The sequence below is a fragment of the Oreochromis aureus genome, linkage group 8, assembly GCF_013358895.1.
Source record: "Oreochromis aureus strain Israel breed Guangdong linkage group 8, ZZ_aureus, whole genome shotgun sequence".
NCBI classification, from domain to species: Eukaryota; Metazoa; Chordata; class Actinopteri; order Cichliformes; family Cichlidae; genus Oreochromis; species Oreochromis aureus.
In genome coordinates this window covers 22,849,838-22,872,265 of record NC_052949.1, presented here as the reverse complement: position 1 = coordinate 22,872,265, position 22,428 = coordinate 22,849,838, and the positions used below count along the sequence as shown (strand labels likewise).

The following is a 22,428-nucleotide window of genomic DNA, read 5'->3' as shown; positions in this document are numbered from 1 at the left end:
ATATACTCATCTGAAACAACAATCACTTAAATTTTTCAAATGTATGGCTGTCAGTCAACTGTGGTTACCTAGCTTTGATAAGTAAATTTTTCCACAAACTTCTCTTGATAATGTAGCCAAAATGATGATAATGAATATAAGAATAGTGAAGCAGAGTTAGTTACATCAAGTATTCAATACACTATGTGCTGTTATACTTTTACTCCCAAAAACTACAGTCAGAGTCACCAAGTATGCCAAATGTCATCTGGCTAAATAAATTCCATTAGTACTAATATTGCTATAGGCTCAAAACCACAACAAGAAAAAGCTGTTATAGGATATAAGGACATAGGATTAAAGCCCATAATAATGTTTAGGTATTTTGTAGTTTACAAGGTCTGAGAGGCACCTGGACCTCTGCACCTCGTCTATTTTCAGGTTCCAGATTTATTCCAGATTCAAGTCTATTAAGACGCGTTTTTGACTGTTAAAAAAAAAAGTTGAGTAACAGATACAAGTAACTTCAGCTGTTCGAAAATATGAAATGATCCTCTTGTTGTTGTAATTACAGCAAATATCTATAGAAATGTTCTGTCTATCTGTTAAGTCTTTCTCTCTGATCTTTCCTGATTAGTAATGTTTCTCATATAGCTTTCTACAGACACTAGAAGAACAGTAACAGTACAGTCTGTAAGCATAACACATATCAGAAAGCTGGCTTTACAGCTAGCTAATGAATGACAATAAGTTCACCAGATGAGATGTTACACATATTTAGCATCTGTGCCACACTACAAAACTATGATTTATTTATTCTTCACTATAAATCCCGTTTTTAAGTTTTTCTCCAAATCTAGATAACTCAATCTGTTATAGTAATTAACAGTAATTAATTAATTAAAGTCAGGATGCAAATATGTTACTTACTATCCAGTCATTTAATAATATATGCCAAAAAACGGTGAATCTCTTTTTTTAACCATGTTTTTATTTTTTGTTTTATTTTCCTTACAATTAACCTCGTCACCGTGTTGCCTCAAGCATCATCTGCTGGTTACAAAAAGGTTTCAAAAGTTTTCATGCTTCCATGATTATTACACCTACTGCGATACACCGGCTACGGCAAGCGACGAGGGTCCATTAAGTTTAAAGCTTTCCGGGTTCACCCTGTCAACAGTCGCTGGGTGTGCTGCTGCTGCTACGGAGCAACGATGTCGGAGCAGGAGTCTCTGAGGTGCTCCAGTGCCAGAAACCGTGGAGGCGTACAGAGGGTGGAAGGAAAACTGCGAGCCAGCGTAGAAAAGGGGGATTATTATGAAGCACATCAGATGTACAGGACTTTATTTTTTAGGTGAGACTTCGTTTTTACGTTTGTTCATTCGGTTATAATTGCCATTTGGCTTCGAGGCCTGCCTGTTCCAGATCATTCTGCTGTCAACCATGCTTTTACACCTGACTGTCTGTGATTGGTCTGCTTTCACGGCGGGCCTGCCCACTCTTCGTGATTCTTGTGTTTGTTTGGACGGTCGCGTTTTCCATCTAGTCTGAAAACGGGACTGCTAACTAATGCTAGTTAGCCAGCTATGTGTTTGCTTTTGATGGCTGAAGTGTAGTTAGCTACCCGGACAATGCCTACCACAGATATTCTGCTTTTGTGTGTTACTTGAAAGTCTATTTATTCGTACATAACCGAATCTAGCGGCTGACTATTTTAGTAACTGACGACGTCGCGAAAACTTGTTAGTTGAAGATGTCCGGCTGAGTTAGCCAGTTAGCAACATTCTGCACCGTCGCGGTCTGGACCGTGATGGCTGGATGTGCTATCGCTTAGCAAAAGTGTCTTCATTCACAGCCAATCCATTTAGAAACCTGAATAAGCCTAAGCGTTTGTTGGGTGTTCCAGTCTTTGTCATAAAAGATCAGTCTTAACTCCCTGCTCCAACACTAAGACATCTGAGCTCTGTTTAGTGCAATAAAATTATTAGTCAAGGTGCAATACTGGTTAGCTGCGTACCACCAGCTTTTAATTAAAAAGAAAAAAGGTGATATAAACCTATTTGAATGCAGTTTGAAAACGTTCTTTCTCTCACAGTTGTGTGTGTTGGCCTGCTCATTCATTGGTTTTCATCATTGGAGTGTTAACACCTGGAAATAAAGGGAGTCTAAAATATTGTCTTCCGTCATTGATACCTGCTGTGAAAAAGAAGGAAGGGAAGCAGGACTGAGCTCGTGTCCCTTGGAAACAGATAATGTCATCTCTTGTGTAATACTGATACTCTGTCTTGCATCAGGTACATGTCACAGGGGAAGCATGCGGAGGCCAGGGAGCTGATGTATAACGGAGCTCTGCTCTTCTTCAGCTACAACCAGGTACATGCAGCACTGAGTTTGTTAGAAAGCAAATTATTTTGGCTGTAATAATTGACTTGTTTTGTGTAATTATAATGTTTTAACGTAGATCATTAACCCAAGTTCCAGACAGTTCCTGACGGTGTAGATTTAAAAAAAAAAAAAAAAATACACTTGCTGTGTTTATAGTAACCAATGTCCGTAATGTAAATATGTAAGAAAAATTGTGTATGTTTCTGTTCTGTGTACTGTTTGTTTGTATACGTGTCTTTCTGGCTGCTGTTACAACCAAATTTCCCCTTGTGGGACAATTAAAGGATTATTCTATTCTATTCTATTCTTTTGGTTTGCAGCAAAACAGCGCAGCAGATCTGTCCATGCTGGTGCTGGAGGTTTTGGAAAAGTCTGAGACAAAAGTTGAAGATGAAATATTAGGTGGGTGCAAGACTTTGTCTTTTTAAGTTCATCTACAAGACTTGTAAATAGTGGTAAATACATTTTTTTTTTCTATTGAAATAAATATTACCAAACAAAAATCAGATATAGAATATGTGCAGTTTATCAAACATATCCTGAACATTAACTGCTGCTGTAGCTGAACTGTGGATTTGTACGTCATATAATAAATAATTGATTGGCCTTGACTACTGTACTCATCAGCTTCATCTCACTTCTCTATCTGTGTGTATAATTGCTCGTAAATGATGTAGTAATAAATCCTCATGATAGTCAAAGAAGTCTGCACAACAGGGCATTTCATTTATACTTCTGACTTTTTTTCTTTCTTTTTTTTTTTAAGAATGTCTGGCTAAACTCTTCAGCCAGATGGACCAGAACTCTCCAGAGAGAGTAGCATTTGTTTCCAGAGCCTTGAAATGGTCCACAGGAGGGTCTGGCAAGTTGGGTCATCCAAAACTACACCAGCTGCTTGCTGTCACTTTGTGGAAAGGTAAAAGTTGATTATGTAGCGCAGAGTAGAAGGTTTTTGAATGTACGTATTAAGATATCAGTAGACGCCATCGGTTTTACTGATAGTTTGTTAGATATATTGATTATTAACAGTGAACCCATGACTGCAAAGTACAAAATGTTTCGATGCACATACACACTAGATTTAATTGTGGGTGTGTACACCCTATTCCAAAAATGTTGGGGCTCTGTGTGAAATGTAAATAAAATCAGAATGCAATGATTCACAAATCACACAAGTACATATGTTATTTACAATAGAACATAGAAAATGTATCAACTGTTTAAACTGAGAGGAACCATTTTAAGAAAAATATTAGCTCATTTTGAATTTGACGGCAGCAACACATCTCCAACAGGCCTCCTCGAGCTGAGGAGAGCAGTTCTTTGACTCTTGGGAGAAGAATGTTAGCAAAAGGGTCCCATTCTTGTCTTATAGAGGATTCCAGCTGCTTAATAGTCCTGACTGTTGCTAAATTTTTGCTTCATGAAGCACTAAATGTTTTCAGTTGCTGAGAGTGTAGTGTACTGCAGGCAGGACAGTTCACCACCTACATCTTCTTCTACTAAGAAGCCATGTAGTAGTAGTAGCTGCAGTTTGGCGTTGTCTCACTGAGATATGCAAGGCCTTCGATGTAAAAGACATCCAGATGGGAGCATATGTTGCTCTAAAATCTGTACAGCTAGATGAGATATTCAAGGTGTTCACAGCTTTACACTGAAGAAATTGTTACGAAAGTTGTAGACTGTTTTTGCAGATTGGTAAAACTTTGCCCATCTTTACATACTTTACTCTGCTTCTCTAAGATGCCCTTTTTTAAACCCAATCATGTTACCGACCGCTTGCCAGTTAGTTTAGAAAATATTCCTCTCACCGTTTCTTTTTGTGCCACTTGCATTTCCAGCCTTTTGTTGTCCCCGTTCCAACATTTTTGTTGAAAAGGGGGCAACAAATGTACTGATCAGCAGTTTAAATGTTTTAAAGACATCCAATGTCTTTAAAACACTTTTGAGACGTTTTAGCTGCCATCAAATTCAAAATGAACTAATCTTTTAAAATAATGGTGCATTTTTATTTTTTTTTTCATTTCAAACAATGGGTATTCTATTTTAAATAAAAGTTTGTGGGTTTATGAACATCCCTGCATTTTCATTTTATTTATATTATACACAGTGTTTCGACTTTTTGAAACTGGGTTTAAAATTCAGTAGCTTTGTATGTGTTAAAACATAGTGTCATATCACAAGGTCATAGTGTGTCCTTATTCTAGAAACACAGGGCATTTGCTCCTTGTATCAGTCCGTCTTGACTAATTATGCTTGCATGACATCTTCTCTGTAAAATGACATCCTGTTTGGTGTCTTTCCTGGTAACGTTGTTTTGTTGTGCTTGCTACGTCATTACTGTCCTGATGTTGCCATCTTGGAAATTAAGGTGTTGTTGTATTTTTTCTTTTAAATCGTCAGAGCAAAACTACAGTGAGTCTCGTTATCACTTCCTGCATTCCTCTGACGGGGAGGGCTGTGCACACATGTTGGTGGAGTATTCAGCATCACGAGGCTTCCGCAGTGAGGTTGACATGTTTGTGGCGCAGGCCGTCCTACAGTAAGTGAACTCTCACCTTGTCACATTCTTGGATGCAAAATTTAGAAAGGGGGAGGGAGCTAAATTTAGCTGTGTGGGGTTTTTTTTCTTCTTGTATTCTTCTTTGTATCAGACTTACATGTTTGAGACCAGCAAACAAAGATAACCAGAGTTAATAAAACATGATGATTTCATTTATTATGGGGGAAAGAACAGCCATCCAAACCTAGCTGACCATATGTTAAAAACTTATTGCCCCCCATTTCTTAAATCATTAACTGTCATTAGCTACTTTTTTGGAAAGCTGAGTTTGACTTCATTAGCTAAATCCCGGCCTGATCTGTTCGATCAAGACATCACTTAAATAGAAACTGTTTGATAAAGTGAAGCAGGCTAAAAGATGTCAACATGCAGTGATCTACAGAAACTCAAGAACAGCTGAGAAACAAAGTCATTGACAGTTATCAGCATGGAAAGGCTTGGATAGTCATTTCTAAGGCTTTGGGACTCCAGTGAGCCAGTCAGAGCCATTATCCATAAATGGAGAAAACTTGCAACAGTAGTGAACCTTCCTAGGAGTGGCTGGCCTACCCAAATCAGTCCAAGAGCGCATTGAAGATCAGGTCAAAAAGGAACCCGGAACTGCAGGCCTCACTTACCTCAGTTATTGTCATGATTCAACAATAAGACAGAGACTGGGCAAAGAGGGCCTGCGTGGGAGAGCTCCAAGGAGGCCAAATAGAACACAAAGTCTCACATTTTCCAAGAAAAAAAAACATCTTTTAGGAAATATTCTGTGGTAAAACTAAGACAGCATTTCATAAAAAGTTCATACCAACAGTCAGACATGGTGGTGGTAGTGTGATGGTCTGGAGCTGCTTTGGCACCTGCATGACTTGCTGTAACTGATGGCACCATGAATTCTGCTTTCTCCTGAAGGAGAATGTCCGAACATCAGTTCATGACTTGAAGCTCAAGTACACTTATGCATCCCATCTCTGAATGGTTAAACATAAATGAATAAATAACTCAATGAAATCACGGTTTTGGAGTGGCCTAGTCAAAGTTCAGACTTAAATCTGATTGAGATGTTTGGCATGATACTAAACAGGCGGTTATGACAAATGCGTGATTGCAGGTCTTGCTGCCAAAGGTAACACAACCAGTTATTATTAGGGGCGATCGTGGCTCAAGAGTTTGGAGTTCGCCTTGTAATCGGAAGGTTACCGGTTCGAGCCCCGGCTCGGACAGTCTCGGTCGTTGTGTCCTTGGGCAAGACACTTCACCCGTTGCCTACTGGTGGTGGTCAGAGGGCCCGGTGGCGCCAGTGTCCGGCAGCCTCGCCTCTGTCAGTGCGCCCCAGGGTGGCTGTGGCTACAACGTAGCTTGCCATCACCAGTGTGTGAATGTGTGTGTGAATGGGTGAATGACTGGGTATGTAAAGCGCTTTGGGGTCCTTAGGGACCATAAAGGCGCTATATAAATACAGGCCATTTACCATTTACCATTTATTAGGTTAGAGGGCAATTAATCTGTGGTTTTCTAATGTTTCTGATTGGAGTAGGTGGCGCTCATAGGAATCTTTTTGTACAGAAGAGTCACATGACATGCATTTTTATGTGAGTGACCGAGCACAGAGTCTGAAACAGAAATCCCACCTTAACAGAGAAATTTGATGACAGTGCTAGTGATCCCTGTTATAAACTGGGGATTTAGGTTTTGTTGAACCAGCTAAATGCCAGAAAGCCTAGCTGTGTGGAACTTGGTTTGCAGTTTACCCCTCAGGAGTATTGAGTCTAGTATCGGTGTTCAGAAGCGGTAGAAATGGAGAAAATGGTACTGACGCATCCATCTCCAACATGTCGACCAGCAGCTGCATTTATTTTCAGTCTGTCAGCCATTTCTTCAAAGAGGCTTTGAGCATCATTTACCTTTATTATTATGCCATCTCCATAACTCTCCCTTTCTTCTCTCAACTCTCAAACCCTCCAGGTTCCTCTGCTTAAAGAACAAAAACAGCGCTTCCGTGGTGTTTAGCACGTACACAGAGAAACACCCGTCCATAGAGAGGGGCCCTCCTTTCGTGCAGCCTCTACTAAACTTTATCTGGTTTCTGCTGCTGGCAGTGGACGGGTGAGGACAGATGTTGGGATTGTTGAGTTTGCTTATCATGCCTGACAGATGTAAGCTTAAAAATATCAGTGAATTGTTTTGATTGTTTTTATCATTTAGATGCTTTTTGCTTGTTTTCTTTAGGGGTAAATTAACAGTTTTCACAGTGTTATGTGAGCAATATCAGCCTTCCCTGAAGAGGGATCCCATGTATAATGAGGTGAGTGTTGAGCTGCAGCTTCATACTGTTTGTCTTTGCCCAGAATTTATGTAATAAATGACTACACCATGTGCACTAGGCTAACTTAACCTTGGAATTCATTTGGTTAAAGATGTTGGAGAAAGTCTGTCATTGAAGTTGCATTATGGGGTTAAACTGCCTGTAAACACAGACTCTACTCAGGTGTAATCCTCTCTTCCTCTCTCTCTTGACTCCTCAGTATCTCGACAGAATAGGACAGCTTTTCTTTGGCGTTCCACCCAAACAGTCCCCATCGTATGGCGGACTACTAGGTGAGTTGGCAAACACAACTGATGTGCATACACACACGTTAATAGACTTAACAACAAGATGAAGAGAAAGACTGATAGCGATGTTTTTCATCACCAGCTACTTTTGAATGTGATGCAACCAAGAAATTCCCTGAAGCCTCTGCATCATTTATGAAAGCACTTGCAAAAGCTATTAGACAAGATGTAAAATAACAGGGAGCTTAATTAAAGGAACTGTTTGTAGTCGTTTTTCTTACCCATGTAGAATGTAGGCTGTCTGACCTGGTTTTAACCCCCAGTAACTTATATGTGTAAAAAAAAAAAAAAAAAAAAAGGGGAATATCATCACTGTAGTTTCAGTGGCCACATGGACATAAACACTTTGTGTGGAATCACCAGACCACCAAAAAAAGTTTAAAAAGCTGGATATTAACCTTATCCGTTTCTATTTGAGATTTCTATTTCTCTTTTTTACGTCTCTGTTGGAATTTGAAGTAGGAGACTAATAAGGTGGCAGATGCTCTGACAGAAGGCGGCTTGTGGCCAAATACCAAAGAGCAGAAATGGAGACGGTGATGGATGGCTCAGCTTACCGCTGGAAATGTTTAATCCAAATTTTTTAAATTATTAAAGTTTAATGTTTTCCTGCAGTTGTTTGTTTTTTGTGTTCCTTGTCAGTAAAATGAAATGGTTAAATTCAAGCATTTGTCAACTAGCTTGTACTTCGTACATCATATTGTTTAATATTTCCTGGCTGTTTCCAGTAACATGTTTTCACTTCCAAAATGTTGATTTTTTTTTTTTTTTTTTTTTTTTTTTTTGGGGGCGAATGCCAGATATTTCACCTCACAGCTGGCTCTGCAGCAGCCTTTGAAAGAATGATGATTGCTGTTTTGCACCCTGCAGGCAATCTGCTCAACAGCCTGATGGGTTCGGGCGAGGAGGATGACGGAACTGAAGAACCTCCAGAGGACAGCCCCATAGAATTAGACTGAGCACGCGGCCTGGGATGAGGAAATCAATAACAAACGCACGAAAAATAATGAATAAGACCACCCAGCCTCCCTCCTTCAGCTCCGCCGCGGGGTCAGGGCACGGTGGTGGTCTGTGATTTCAGAGGCGTGCTGTTTAACAGAAACTCCATCTCTCAAATCATCCAGTCAAAAAAAAGGAAAAAAAAGAAAAACTATTGGACCGGCAAAACAAACGAATCCAAAAAAACACCCCCGTCAGCACTGCCTGGACTGACAACGCCAAACTGCAAACTCTTTCTGTGTTGAACTGTTATATACAATTATTTTAATCATCATTTTTGTTGTTTAAGGGTGTAAGATTTTGAAACAAGACATCACAACTGTCCTCTCTGCTTGTGAAAACCTGCTCCTAGGAGGTAGTTGGAGTCTCAGTGTAGAGGACAGCATCACAAGTCTGTCTCCATGACATAATGTTGCATATAAGAGGGTTTAGTTGACTCACAGCAAGTCTCCGACTTGCCACGATATAGCTGCTGTTGGCGTTTTTCAACTTATTCCGTTACAGGTTTCTTCTTCATCTTCTTCTCTCAGTAGGATATTAAATTATACTTTTTAGTTGAGGTCACGTTTCAGCATCTCATTTGCAGTTTAATGGACTTTTTTTTTTTTTAATTTAAAAACCCCATCAGAGCTCTGAAGTTATTATCAGAGGTCACGTTGCACCTTAAACATCCACCAAACAAACCATTCTGCAGTGTCATTTCTGTTGTGTAACACTACTGCAAACACACAGCTGTCTGTATCAAACGGCTCCGTTGTTGTGTGGTTCAACTTTTTGCCCTATGCTGGCTGAACTGTTGCTGAGTTGCTTTAAATCTCCAAGATGAATTCTGTGGCCAAGAGAAAAAAAAAAAAAAAAAGAATTAAAAAACCCCTCAGGTTTGACTTTTTGTTCCAACTGCAAGACATCAAATTGTGGCGACTTTTTAAAGCACTTAAAAATCTGCAAAAGTGGCCTTTTTTATGAAAGGAGCGAAATCGGACACTGTGAAACGAACGTTTGTTAGACTTTAACTTGCATCGCATGTTGTAAATTGCTAATATTTAAACCAGCTGCTTCACTCTCATTCTCGCGCCTCTGTTTTAGGTCCAAACCAGGTTTTTCTTGGAGGCGGTGAAACAGTTCAGCCGGTGCGAAATAAGAAGCATGATTCGTTCAGTAGCTGCTGCTTATCAGTGTTAAAGTCATCGGCCCTCGGAGAGCACAGCTTTCTTGTCTTTTGCTCACATTGAGAACTTCTCATTGTGACTTGTGATAACTTCAGGTCTTGTCAGTCTGTTGTTTTTCGAAGCTCCATGTTATCTGAAAACACCTTTTTCAGCCCTGATTATTTGAAAAAGGTGTGCAACACTTTTCCTTCAATAAATGGCAGAAAACTTGGAATGTCTACAGGTCTTCCAGTGTAAAGTAATCTTTATTTGGTTAAACATTTTTCTGTCCATCAGCAAAGAAACAGATTTTAATCCACATCTCCATCGCTTTCTTTAAAACTGCAAAAAAATAAAGCGTATCTGCTCTCTGAGGGCTGTTCTAGTTTACTTTTATGTAGTTACATGTTGGGCTGTGGAAGTCCTAAAAGGCCAATATTAATAATAAAGAACAGCAAATAACCAATGAAATACATTTAAAAAACATACAATAAATGGTCTGATAATTCAATGCATTAATTTCTGGGGAACTTCAGTTTTTGTGGTTTTTGCATTTAAGTATATTAAATAAAATGAAGACCGTAGGTATGCTGATAAATAGCAGTCAGAATAATTTATTGAAACACGTAATTACTGACATTCCCCACAGAATCTGGCAGCTGCAGAGGGACAGACTGAATAGTGTAGACGATCCGTGTCGTCAGCGTTTATCTCGTGTTGGACAGAGACCATTTCTTTCTGCAGCTGTCGTCAGAAATCCTATTTAAACGGCTGTTGTTAATCATGAAACATTCAGAACTAGGCTCATCCTGCAGGCTTGTGTTACACCACAGATCCGGGTCCACCTTCCAAAAGGGAAATTCAGGCCAAAATGACTTTCAGGCGCGTACATCCAAGCACATTTGTTGTGTTACCGCATTTGTGAGTTACATTTTTTTTTATTCAGTGTTAATTTTTCACAGCATCCTTTGAGTTTTGTAAGCAAAGGAAAGAAATTATTTTTCTTACCCTGAAAGTCAGTTTAGTCAGATGTGTCCTGTTGTTACCAGGAAGAAGTGTGTGACCGAAGGCCTACAGTGTGTGTCGGTGAGCACGACTGTTTGCTGCGGTTTCTGATCATTTTGTCCTTTGAGAGCTAAAGCGAAGTGTTTGACTTTTCAGCTGTCACTAAATAAGAAAATAAACTACAACTGAGAAGAGTGTGAGAATGTGAAATGGCTTCCTTGACATTTTGTTATTTATTTGCAAGCACTGGGAACTACAAAAATTATAAGCTGCTGCTAGCTGTTGTTTAACAGCTAGCAGCAGCGAGATAGAGGGGAGTTTCTCTGTGAAACCATTTAAACTTGTGTCATTAACTTGGGCTGTGAGGCTGCAGCTTATCAGAGGTTTAAAGGTGGTGGTTCAGCTCCTGATAAAAGTATCTGGGGTCCTTTCTCCCCTAGCAGGGCCTATTTTAGTTTGGTGGGAGGCTGTTTGTGTCATTTGCAGAATAAATCACTCAGCTGGAGGACACCGTCTTGCAGTCTTGGACGGTCAACACACTAAAGGTGTCAAGGTGATCTGATTCAAGTACTCAGACTATATAAGAGTCTACACACAGACACAGAAAACAGGCATATAAAATTTCTTTGTTAGGTTTTATTTACACAAATTTAAACTGAGCAGTGTCACATGTCATTGAGGTTGAAGTTCAGGTACGGGACTGCAGCGTGAGCCTCTGGACCATATCTGACAGATGAGCCATGTCCGGCTGCTGAGTCTGATGTTTGATAAACTCCAGAGTCCGAACCTGCAGCAGATACGGAGAAGAGAAGTCAGTGAGGCTGCATTCACAAATAAAGCAGATTTAAAGTGTACAGATTGGGCTTCAGAGCTCTGAAACATGAACTCACGGAGGTGCGGGTCTCGCAGTATCCATGTTTGTGGCTGAGGTTCCAAAGGTTGACTGCCAGCTGGCTCAGCTTGTTGTTCCTCAGATCACCGTGAGCCAGCAGGACACCAAACAGGGAGAAGGCCAGAGCGCCCTGGCGGCGTGTGCTCTGCTGCAAGAGGGTGGGAAATGCATGTCAGCGTGGTTTTCATTCCCACATGTACATGAAGGCAGCATAACTTTGGTTACACAGCATCCAGATTTTGCCAAGCTTGAAATCCGGATTTTCACTAAAACCAGATTATTTTTCTTTAAAATAATTCATTCAGCGGTGGAAGCAGTTGCTTTTTGTTTTTGTTTTGTAATTAAGAATTTAAATCAAAAGCGTCCTCACCTCGTCACGACCGAGTGTCTTCAGGTGGTCGAGGATCTGTCCAATCAGAGTCTCACACAGCTTGTTGATCTCTGATAGGAATTTGGGATCTCCACCATAGAGCGTCTCATTAGAATCCACTGAGCCAGGAAACAGAATAATTAGATTAGCGGGGAAAACTCCTCACTGTCTTACTACAGATGAAGACAGAATTATTAACCCCCTGTGGAATTTGCAGGACAAGGGATTTTCATTTTTTCACTTCCTTAGCATTTCTAAACTAGTTTTCTTCAGAAAGCACAAATACTTTTTATTTGCAGGTAACACAATTATTTCAGATTAAAAAAAAAAAAAAATGACCAGGGTTAATATTATTAGCCTAGGGTGGGCTATTTACATGTTTAACTAAAACATATTGTAATATGTAATAGTAATATATTAGCTATGTAGTACATAATATAAAATATACATTATATACACACACACATGTATGCATGTACTGTATACATATCTAATAACCACGTTAATAAAAAAGAATCTTAATAAGATTGAGGACGATCAGTTACAATAAATAACAGCAAGTTGCAATTTTGTGTGTTTGTGGAGATGTGCATGGTTTCAGCTCCCGGCGTCTGACCCAAACTGAGATAAGTCAGAAGCAGGTAGCATGTGTCAGTAAATGAATGTATATTATTTCTGTGGTAATATGTTTTTCCTCTAAAGTCCTGTATTCTGTAAGAAGATTGATCCAGTGGTTCAGGTGTAGTGATCTTTTGGATTTCCAATTTAAAAATATAGCTTTCTTGGCGATAGAGAGAGAGGTAAGGAGTGGGTTCCTATATTTCCCAGGAATTTTGTTAAATTCTGTAATATTACTGAGCAAGCACAGGGATGGAGATTAATGGATTCGACAGCCAAGGATAGTGGATAATGTTTTAGGGACTGCTATCCAAAAGGAGGGGACTGGGGGAAGTAATTGTCTGAGCTCCCTGAAGTGTCTGTGCTACCTAAACCTTTTAAACATTTTCCTTTGGGTGAGGTGGGGCCTATGAATAGATTGGAAAGAAATCTTATGAGAGATGTGTATAAAGACTGCAGAACAATGATTAAGTCACGAGTGAATGACTTAGCTAAGATAGGAATTTAAGTCTCAAAGTTGACAATCACTAGAACGCTGCTGAGGAATGGACTGGAGATAAACTCCACTGAAGACAGATGTTCAAGCCAGACTTAAGTGCACTAAGGAGGACCTGCTGTGGAGATGCATCTGGAACTGGGAATCATGAAGAGAGAAGGATACAGTCAGCAGCAAAACTGGGTCAGGGTCGTCGTCCAAAGCATATGTTGCTACTGCTGAAGAACCACCTCAAGAAGACCAAAGTGGATGTTACTGACTGGGCTGCACAAAGCCCCGACTTGAACCCCACTGAAAATCTGTGGAGTGAACTGAAGACCGACATCCGTGCCAGAAGACCATCAAATCTGGAAGAGCTTGAGAGATTCCTTAAAAAGAATGGACTGGAATCCCTCTGGAGACGTGTGAGAGACTTGTTGAAAACTGTCCTCAACTGTACATGTGACAAAAACAGGAAACGTCACAAGTAAAAGCTCAACGCGTGAAACTCTAACTGTAAGGGCTTACAGAAATTAGCCAGAGGAAATCGGTAGAAGAGGAGTCTGTCTTTGTTAGCGGTCTCTCATGTAAATTCAGTGTTTATGTGTGTGTCGTTACCTTTGGGGATAGAGTACAGATAGGTTTCCTGGCTCATGGCTGCCAGCAGGGGCAGAGCACTGATGTAAACCCGCACCTTTGCATCGCTGTTGTCTTCCCAGGTATAATCCTGGACCATGTTGAGCAGACCCCGGACTAAGTAGAGCACCCCATGCTCTGGATGGTCCTGTTAAAAAACAATAACAGCAAAAATCAAAACATTTGTCAAGCTGTACTGAGACAAAAATGGGCGATTACAGGTGTGGTCCGTGTCCTGTAAACCCACCTATGAACTGTAATGAACCTTACCGGGATAACCAGCAGCGTTGCCAAGAAGCTGTTGATAAAGTCCAGGAGGAAGCTTTCAGAAGAGCGAAGTTTTCCCTCCACGCTGATGGAGCGAGGAACCTCCGGAAGAATGCTTACGGCTGCCTTTAGGAAAGCATCGGCTGGAAGAAGGAAGGCGGAGAACGAGTAAGAAAATGCAAGAGAAACAGAAATGATCACAATATAGTAAAAACATTAGAGACCCAAGTTTTGATCAACTAAATCTTAAACTTAAATCTGGAATGAGACAGCTACTCACCCTGGGACAGACACTGATTGGCCAAAGCAACCTGACCGGACAACAGGTAGAGGCTGAGTCGACTGAAGATGCTGCTGAGAGACGGGATGGTGATGAAACTGTAGGCGGCACATGCCTATATGAGAGAGAGGGAGAGGAAAATTTCATGCAATGTTTTTATTTCTGTAAGAAAGGCCTATAAAAAAAGCTTGCTAGCATTAGGTGATAAATTAGCATTAGCCAAAATGCTAATGTTGAAGCTTACAAATGCAGAGCCCAGAAAACCATGAGTTACTTTATAATGGGTCTGTCTTTTATATACAGTCTTTGCTTTTTTGACTTTTCCTTTGGCATTGCTAAAAAGTCATCGAAGAGGAACGTACGGTGATGTGAAATGATTAGAGACTGCATGTGTGGACTCACTCTGACGAAAGCAGCAGTCTTGCGGGAGTGATTCCCTCTCATCACCCTCCTGGTCTCCATGGCCAGCTGGTTCACCGTCTGTAAACAACAAGGTTACATGAAGGAGATCGTGTTGTGGCTTCTGCCACTTAATGCTGAAATGCCAAATACAAACACAGGCTTACATGAATGAGTTGCACCAGGACAGGCTCCAGGTTACAGAAGGTGGCTCTAGCCTCCACACAGAAACTCAACTGCTGCTCAAAGTCACGACCAAAGGAAACCTGAAGTGCAGAAAAAAAAAATTTAACCCCAAAATTGAAACAAAAACAACAGATGCAAACACAATGCAGATCAAAACAATGCGATACAAGAGGCCGAAACAGCAGTTGTGATTGTTGTTGCCATAATATAATAGATGTGATAATCTCACCATGCGGATGAAGCCGATGATCAGCAGAGCCAAAGATCTTTTCTCGTCTTCGAGAGTAAGAGCACTTCAAGACAAAGAGAAAAATAAATGTGTCACCGCACGAACACAGCTGAAACGACGACTTTATATAGATATAAAAGTAGCATACGTCTGTATAACACACACAAACGAATACCCTACTTGACAGAGTCGTGCATGGTCTTGCAGATGTGCAGCATGGCGTTGAGGATTACTGGGTCTCTGGTGAGCTCCACCTGGTGTCTAAACGCCGCAGAAAAGAGTAGAACATCAATACAAAACATCAATGTTTCTGCCACAACTCTTAAAAATCTCATGACTTTAATGAACTCTTACTTGATGAAGACCTCCATGATGGATTTGCAGACCTCCACCCTCACGCTGTCCTTCTGGAACATGTCTAGGAAGGGCAGGAATCGCTCCTGCAGAACCGAAAAGAGCAAAAACTGAAAATGTAGCTCGACTGATTGCACTGGAATCACAGTTTGCAGCTCAAGCTGTAGAAACTCACCATGGAGAAGAGGACAGAGAAGTCGTGGAGGTAAGTTAGGATCTTCCTGATCACCGACTGCAGCTACACGCAGAACAGACACGAGACAGTTACTACAGAGCAGAAAGAAAGAGGAGGATGGAGAGTAGCCGAGATTCAGGGAAGCATCGTGCACCAACCTGAGGGTAGGCGTCCTCGAATGCTCGGTCAGGGGTCATGTGTTTGATGATGTCAGCCAAAATCGTGTTGACCTCCCGTTTCTGACAGTCACGCAGAGAGAGGATTAAGAAGGTAGTGCATTTCCAAAATATAAATAAATAAAAATAGTGTTTGACTGCTTTCTACTCACTGTAAAGTGTCTGCAGGTAAACTCCACCCAGATTTCAGCACAGTTGATGTAGTCCTGCAAACCAAAATGAGATTTTCAGTAACAATCTGGAACATTCTGGCAGGAATAACAGGACCTTTTGAAAACTACTGTCAGTGGTTCAGAACCTGAGGACTGCGGACTTTGGTGATGACTTTCCAGGCTTCATTCAGGATCGTCAGCCTCTCGGATTCTGGAGGATCAGCAGACGCCAGGCTGCGTCCCAGAGATCCGAACAACAGATGCTGAAAAGGATACAACATTCATTACAAAAAGATTTAGACAATGAACATCTGGCTCTACTGCCTGCTTGTATCCTTTATATATTTTAATAACTTTATTACCCAATGAGATTGATTTTTCATACTCATTGTGAATTATGTGAAGGTGCAATGACTACTTTTTCTTCAGCTTTTATAAACCTTCCCATTAAATTATTGGCAGTAATGAATTTTCACCAGCTGATTGTGTTGACTATAATCAGTTGCTGTTTGAATCCAGCTGGAATCCACACACTGAGGATTCCTCCATCAGCTGATGCAGAGGTCATGTAACTGTGGCTGCGGACAGAGACCACCTTCTGCATCACTTCCTGCACATACAGCTGAGCACATCAGTTTCATTTCCACTTACCTCATATACCTGTATTCATTTTAGCTTTGAGCTCCTTATTGTGTCATATTTAGACTTTTATTCACTGAGCTCCGAGTTGATTTTTGTGGTGTAATTGTTTTCCCTTCCAAGCTGTTTTGCTCTGGGATATTTAAGTTGTTTTTCGTAAGTATTTTTTATCTTGTACTTATTTCCCCGCATCCAATAAACAGAAGATGACTTCTTTGTTTTTAACCAAGGTAAGAAAAAAAAAAGATGCAGTGAACATGAAATGTTCTCTGACCTTTGGGAAGCCGGCCTCGTCGCAGTCTTTGATCATACCGATGAAGTCTGTGGCTCTGGCTGCAACAAACTCTGGCCTGAACGCCCTCATTACTGAATTCAAAAGCAAAGCACTGTGGGAAAGCAAAGATGAATTAGTGCTGTGCCATACATTTTGTGACAACTTTAGCTATACCCATGCTAATTATATCTTAAATGAACATGAGGTTTGTCTAAAATAACGGTCATTTACATGAAATAAAATGATCATGACACCTCCAGGTAAATCACATGACAAGAAACAGCTAACTTTAAAAATTGTTTAATGTAATTGTGATTTTGTGAAAAAAAATACATTGGTCAGCAACCAATGTAATAAAGTGATCTGAAATGAAGCCTAACACACTCCTAACTCCCCACATTTGATTCAAATGTTTAATTATTTTGTTTCCGAAAGCACTCACTTGTTTCCCAGTTTCTTGCATCTCTCCATCATCTCTGTTAGCAGAGACTGAAACAGAAACACAAGCAGCATTAAAAGCAGAAACATCACTGAGTTTGTGCCCCTGCGAGGTTCTCACCAAGCTCCACTTTTTCAATAAAGTCTAAGTAAATACCTCTGGAGCTCTGTACGCAATACACTGCAGGATCCAGCTGATGGCAGGTGAGTAGAGTGTCAGGTACTCGGGCATCTCCACCATCTGCAGCACCAGCTGGGCCCGGACGTTCTCGCTGCTGATCTGTCGAAAAGTGCCGAGCAGGTCGAAGAAGTTGCGGTTCAGGCTCTCTTTCAGGTGGGGGGCCACCTCCATGCCCACCTGGAAAGAAGGATATAGGTGTCAAACAAACAAAACCTACAAAGCTGGTAAACAGGGCAAGTCAAAAATAGCATTGTTCATGCATTTGCAGCAATTTATTTATTTACTGTTCTGGAGTTGCAATATGCCCACTCAGAAAAAAAGAGGGCATCAACGACAAACGACGGGAGACAGAAATAAGTCAGAAGTAACAGGAAGGAGAGAAGCTGGGGTCACAGTGGGTTGCAGATGTAGCAACAATAGCCTAAATAGCACACCCCACAAACACAATCAGGAAGGTAGGGAAATAAGGAAAGACGAGCAGAATATAGAGCTGAGTCTATCTCACCCTGCAGAGGTAAGCTCTGGCATATGCAGCCACAAGAGGGTCTCCAATCCCTCTGATCATGGCAGTCAACCGAGGAAGGGTCTCCTGAATGGCGCTGTGGACGGTGGCAGGACAGATGGTGTTTTCTTTATGTCAAACTATTTTATTCCATTTTACAAACATGGTTGATGCATCACAGCTATTAAAATGACATTTTCCAAATATTCTTGCTAAATCTTTACGGATCCTAAAGAGAAATCCTTGTGGAAACTGGCTGATAAACTGTGAAGACTCACGATTTGTTGAGGAAGCGGTTGCACTTGAGAATGGCAGCTTCAACATAGCTGTATCATGAGGTTAAAGAACAAATTTACATAAAAATTACTTACAAACATACATAGCTGAGCCACTTTGCATTTAATCGTTAGTTATTTTTAATATCTGGTTCTCTTTCAAAGTTTGGGTTTTTGGCCTGTCTCCCTCCCCACACCTCTAACCGGTCACAGCAGATGGCCCCGCCCCTCCCTGAGTCTGGTTCTGCTGGAGGTTACTTCCTGCTAAAAGGGAGTTTTTCCTTCCCACTGTTACAAAGCGCTTGCTCATAGGGGTCAGTTGTCGATTGTTGGGGTTTTCTCTGTATTATTGTAAGGTCTTTACCTTACATTATAAAGTGCTTTGAGGCGACTGTTGTTGTGATTTGGTGCTATGTAAATAAAACTAAATTGAACTTGATTTTAAAACCAGGTCTGTGAGTGAATGAAACTCAAAAGCAAACTATGAACAGAAATCCTTCTGTGTGAGGGTGTTGAAGGATACAGTCTGGGAAGGAGCTCTCTGATGGAGGCGATCTTGTAGAACCAGTTGAGGCACGTCTCCTTTGCAGTGTCATTCACATCTTCAACTGTGAAATTATCTGAGGTGGCAAACAAAAGTCGAATGTCAGTTAACAAAAACGAAATCAATGCAACATGACTTCAGAAGGTGCAAGGATCGTCTAAATGCTACGAAGAATTTAAAGCTTTAAGCTCATTGTCAGCATTTCCACCTTACCTGGTAAAGGTCGTGGGTCTGAACACATGGTCCAGATCCTGTCGTACACCAGCCGGCCTGCAAACAACGAGGACCCGAGTCACAAAACTTGCACATTGTTCAGGTTCAACTGTGGAAAATTATCTTTACTGACCAAATGTGTCAAGGATATCAGTGATGAGAACAAATTTGCTGGGGTAGAATTGGATCACCGAGGTGTCGGACAGAAGCTTGGAGCACTGCAGCACAGATCACAGATCAGGGGTGATATTTATTAAGGCGGCACCAGTTAAAATGAACACCAATTAAATAAACATTACCTGGATGACAATCTTCAGGGCTTTGACCTTCTGGTCAGAGGACCAGGCCTCCTTTAGGGACTGGTTCAGCTCCTCGATGCGGTTGGCGTAATCCTGTTGCGAGAGGTTCAGCAGCTCTCTCTGGGAGCCCTGCACACACACAGGCAAGAAGATCCAACAACATCCATCCATCGTATTTCTTGAAAGAATAATGCAAGGTCAGCCAACAGTGAGACGCCTACCTCCTCTAGATCATCCAGCTCCTCCAGACGAGTGCGAACCTTCTCTGAAACAGCCGATCCTTGACTGGTGGCTTTTCCTAGTAAAAACAGGAAGTGATGTATAAGTTGTGAAGTTAAGGATCAAATAACAACTTAATAACTGATGCTGATATTCCTTTTGTATGCCCATTTTGTTTTTGCAGCCATTTATGATTATGATGGACAGAAAAAAGCAACTTAGAAGGATTTAGGTAGTAAAATGAATATATTCTGATGCTGTCACAGGATTTATTGATACTACAGATAACTATAGACACTGAAAGCATTCAGAATGTTTCTGAAATTAATTATATGTGATAGAAACAGGTTCCTCTTACCTCTGTCGGAGCCCATGAACAGATTCTATGGAGAAAAAACAAATTATTGGTCAAAAATTGGTCAAGCCATCAGGTTCATTTCCACTATGACAACAGGCCCTTGGGTAAGAGGTAAGCATAAAAACAGCCTTGCTGCTAGGATAGAGGACTCACGATGGAGAGTTTTTCGGTGGTGGTGAACCTGGCCAGGATTTCCCCTCGCTTCAGTGACCAAGGTTCAAAATCTGGTCCGACTGCCTCTTCTTCCTTCTCTCTCTTCCTCCTCCCCAGGTCCTGAAAGCACATCTTTATTTAACCTCGCTTTTAAATGAGCACATGCTTCAGGATTTACATTTGTGCAAGTCACTTACTCCTGTGGAGCTGCTGTGGGACATGGTTGGCGTCTCAGTTGCCGAGGCCGCTGCAAACATGGAGAGGGGGTCGGTCCCATCCAGCATGGAGCTCAGAGGGTCTGGCGGTGCTGAGGAAGAGGAAGATGAAGAGGAAGAGGTGCTGCCTTTGCGGGTCCCACGGCGGGTCTTTGTATCAGTCACCTGGATGGATTGAGAGAGGGTCAAACCCGTCACAGGCCCATTAAAAGACCATGAGAATGTTTTTGCATGCTTTCAATTAAAGCTGATAGAGATGCAGCTCAACACTGATACCATGATGGGTTTGAGTGGGTGGTAGTCTCCAAAATCAACAAGAGCGGCCTCAAGACCACACCTCTGCAGCTCTGCGTCATAGTTGCGGCCACGGGAACGCCTGGTTGCAAAAGAGATAGACAACTTTTTGGTCCTGCTATTGTTAATAAAGCACTGACGAACACACAAAACTGAACACAACTAATTATGGCACAACTCTATGAAAGAAAGGCATGGGCAAATGGTTAAGCAATTTAAGAATATGTGAAATTGCAAAGAAGTTGTCTGATTTCATCGTCTGTGGTTCATAATTAAAAGTCTAAAAGAATCTGGAGAAATAAATGTACAGGAAAGTGAATGGCTGCTACATTTCTGAGCTATATGTTGGACATCTACACTGATAAGGACCGAGTAATGTGTAAGGAGTGATGGAAATGAAAATGATCAACCTACACAGAGCTGAAAGCCTGAAAATCAAACTAAATTTGATTGCAGTAGCTCAAAACTGTACTCAGTAGTTTGTATAGCCCCCACATGCTTGTAGGTATGTCTAACAATGTTGGGGAATGCTCCTGTTGAGATGATGGATGGTGTACGGGGGGGATCTACTCCCAGATCTGGACTAGGGCATCACTGAGCTCCTGGACAGTCTGAGGTGCAACCTGACAGCGTCAGTTGGACCAAAACAAAGTCCAAGAGGTGTTCTGCTGAATTTAGGTCATCCAAGTGTGGAGGCCAGACATCGGTATCATCCTCCAGGAACTGCCTGCATACTCTCAGCACATGAGGCTGGGCATTGTTGTGCACCAGGAGGAATCTGGGACCCACTGCACTAGGGTTCAAAGATTTCATTCTGATACCTGATGGCAGTCAGGGTGTCACTGCCTGTAAAGTTACAGTGTGCGTCCCTCCATGTATATGTCTCCCCAGAGCATTACTGATCCACCACCACCATACCACTGACAGTGAACTACATTACAGGCAGCATAATGTTCTCGATGGCTTCTACAGACTCTTTCATGCCTGTCACAGGCACAGAGCAGGTTCACAGGGTGAACCTGCTCTCATCTATGAAAAGCACAGAGTGCCAGTGGACCTGCTGATTTTGGTACTCTATGGGAAATGCCAGTGCAATCCACAGTGCCGGGCAGTGAGTACAGGGCCCACTAGACCATGCTGGGCGATCAAGCCAGCTTCATGAAGTTTGTTTGGTCAGAGACATTCACACCAGTGTCCTGCTGGAGCGCTGACAGTTCTCATCTTGCTCCTCACAAAAGAGCAGATACTGATCCTGCTGATTGGTTAAGGACCATACCAAAACTTGTGGCAGTGGCACGTATTAATGTGCCATCTTGGAGGAGTTTGACTACCTGTGCAACCTCTGTAGGGTTCAGGTATCGCTCCGTGTGACCAGCAGTGACACTGACCCTAGGCAAATGCAAAACTAGTGAAAAATCGTCTGAAAAAACGAGGAAGGAAAAATGTCTTTATAAGCCCAAACTACACCATAACTGAAGAAGGTGTCTGACTCAAAGTCACAGTCATAATAATACCAGAAAAAGCTTCTTGTCTTTAATGTTATGTTGCAAGCCTGAAAAAAAGTTGACATTTAGTTTACGACGCTAACTGAACATTAAACGCGCTATAATCGTATCTACACTGCATATGTGTGCTCAAGTGTGGCTCGGTGTTTAAAGACTAACGATTTAAGTTGTTAATAGGCCGTTTTTTAAATAAGAAGACAGCATCTTACCACTGCACCGCAGCCATTTTTCTACATCATATGACACCTCAGGACTTCCACGCTCGGAAGTTAATTTAATTTGGGTGTTTTTCTTCCACAGTGGAGGGGTTAGTTAAATATCTATCGCCGCCACTCTTAATGGATACCGCAGTGAATAAGTATTTAAGTTTTATTTATAATTTTTTACAACAACAACGTGATTTAAGAGGCATTTTAATGAACTATCGCAAAAT

General features: G+C 41.4%; 2 protein-coding genes across 5 annotated transcripts; one reads left to right on the top strand and one right to left on the bottom strand.

Moving 5' to 3' along the window:
• The first annotated feature begins 1,106 nt into the window (after positions 1 to 1,106).
• On the top strand, positions 1,107 to 9,918 carry get4 (guided entry of tail-anchored proteins factor 4). 3 transcript variants are annotated; one of them, XM_031748833.2, is made up of 9 exons: positions 1,107 to 1,333; positions 2,274 to 2,352; positions 2,685 to 2,766; positions 3,131 to 3,280; positions 4,768 to 4,906; positions 6,878 to 7,018; positions 7,142 to 7,217; positions 7,438 to 7,510; positions 7,988 to 8,285. In XM_031748833.2, exons 1-9 carry the CDS (start codon positions 1,194 to 1,196, stop codon positions 7,993 to 7,995), a joined length of 888 nt encoding a protein of 295 aa, XP_031604693.1. In that variant the 5' UTR covers positions 1,107 to 1,193; the 3' UTR covers positions 7,996 to 8,285. The 3 variants fall into 3 exon arrangements, with proteins under 3 accessions (XP_031604693.1, XP_031604692.1, XP_031604691.1); XM_031748832.2 differs by having other exon boundaries at positions 7,985 to 8,285; XM_031748831.2 differs by lacking the exon at positions 7,988 to 8,285 and adding an exon at positions 8,396 to 9,918 and having other exon boundaries at positions 1,110 to 1,333.
• Positions 9,121 to 22,400, bottom strand: vps35l (VPS35 endosomal protein sorting factor like). 2 transcript variants are annotated; one of them, XM_031748829.2, is made up of 30 exons: positions 22,205 to 22,400; positions 20,473 to 20,572; positions 20,179 to 20,361; positions 19,982 to 20,101; positions 19,829 to 19,853; positions 19,473 to 19,549; positions 19,252 to 19,380; positions 19,086 to 19,170; positions 18,953 to 19,009; positions 18,719 to 18,815; positions 18,199 to 18,246; positions 17,924 to 18,017; positions 17,395 to 17,595; positions 17,242 to 17,288; positions 16,800 to 16,911; positions 16,033 to 16,149; positions 15,887 to 15,940; positions 15,717 to 15,797; positions 15,559 to 15,621; positions 15,384 to 15,469; positions 15,210 to 15,290; positions 15,030 to 15,093; positions 14,782 to 14,880; positions 14,618 to 14,695; positions 14,216 to 14,330; positions 13,939 to 14,078; positions 13,651 to 13,816; positions 11,940 to 12,058; positions 11,568 to 11,714; positions 9,121 to 11,464 (listed from the first exon to the last, which is right to left on the bottom strand). In XM_031748829.2, exons 1-30 carry the CDS (start codon positions 22,219 to 22,221, stop codon positions 11,366 to 11,368), a joined length of 2,901 nt encoding a protein of 966 aa, XP_031604689.1. In that variant the 5' UTR covers positions 22,222 to 22,400; the 3' UTR covers positions 9,121 to 11,365. The 2 variants fall into 2 exon arrangements, with proteins under 2 accessions (XP_031604689.1, XP_031604688.1); XM_031748828.2 differs by having other exon boundaries at positions 11,568 to 11,717; positions 22,205 to 22,398.
• Positions 22,401 to 22,428: the final 28 nt, after the last annotated feature.

Coding starts and splice junctions, on each gene's coding strand:
- vps35l (XM_031748828.2), bottom strand. Junction 19,550..19,828: donor GTTCATGGGCTCCGACAGAG/GTAAGAGGAACC, acceptor TGTTTTTACTAG/GAAAAGCCACCAGTCAAGGA. Junction 19,381..19,472: donor AGCTGGATGATCTAGAGGAG/GTAGGCGTCTCA, acceptor GTGTGTGTGCAG/GGCTCCCAGAGAGAGCTGCT.
- get4 (XM_031748831.2), top strand. CDS start 1,194: ATGTCGGAGCAGGAGTCTCTGAGGTGCTCCAGTGCCAGAAACCGTGGA. Junction 2,353..2,684: donor TCTTCTTCAGCTACAACCAG/GTACATGCAGCA, acceptor TTTGGTTTGCAG/CAAAACAGCGCAGCAGATCT. Junction 3,281..4,767: donor TGCTGTCACTTTGTGGAAAG/GTAAAAGTTGAT, acceptor TTAAATCGTCAG/AGCAAAACTACAGTGAGTCT.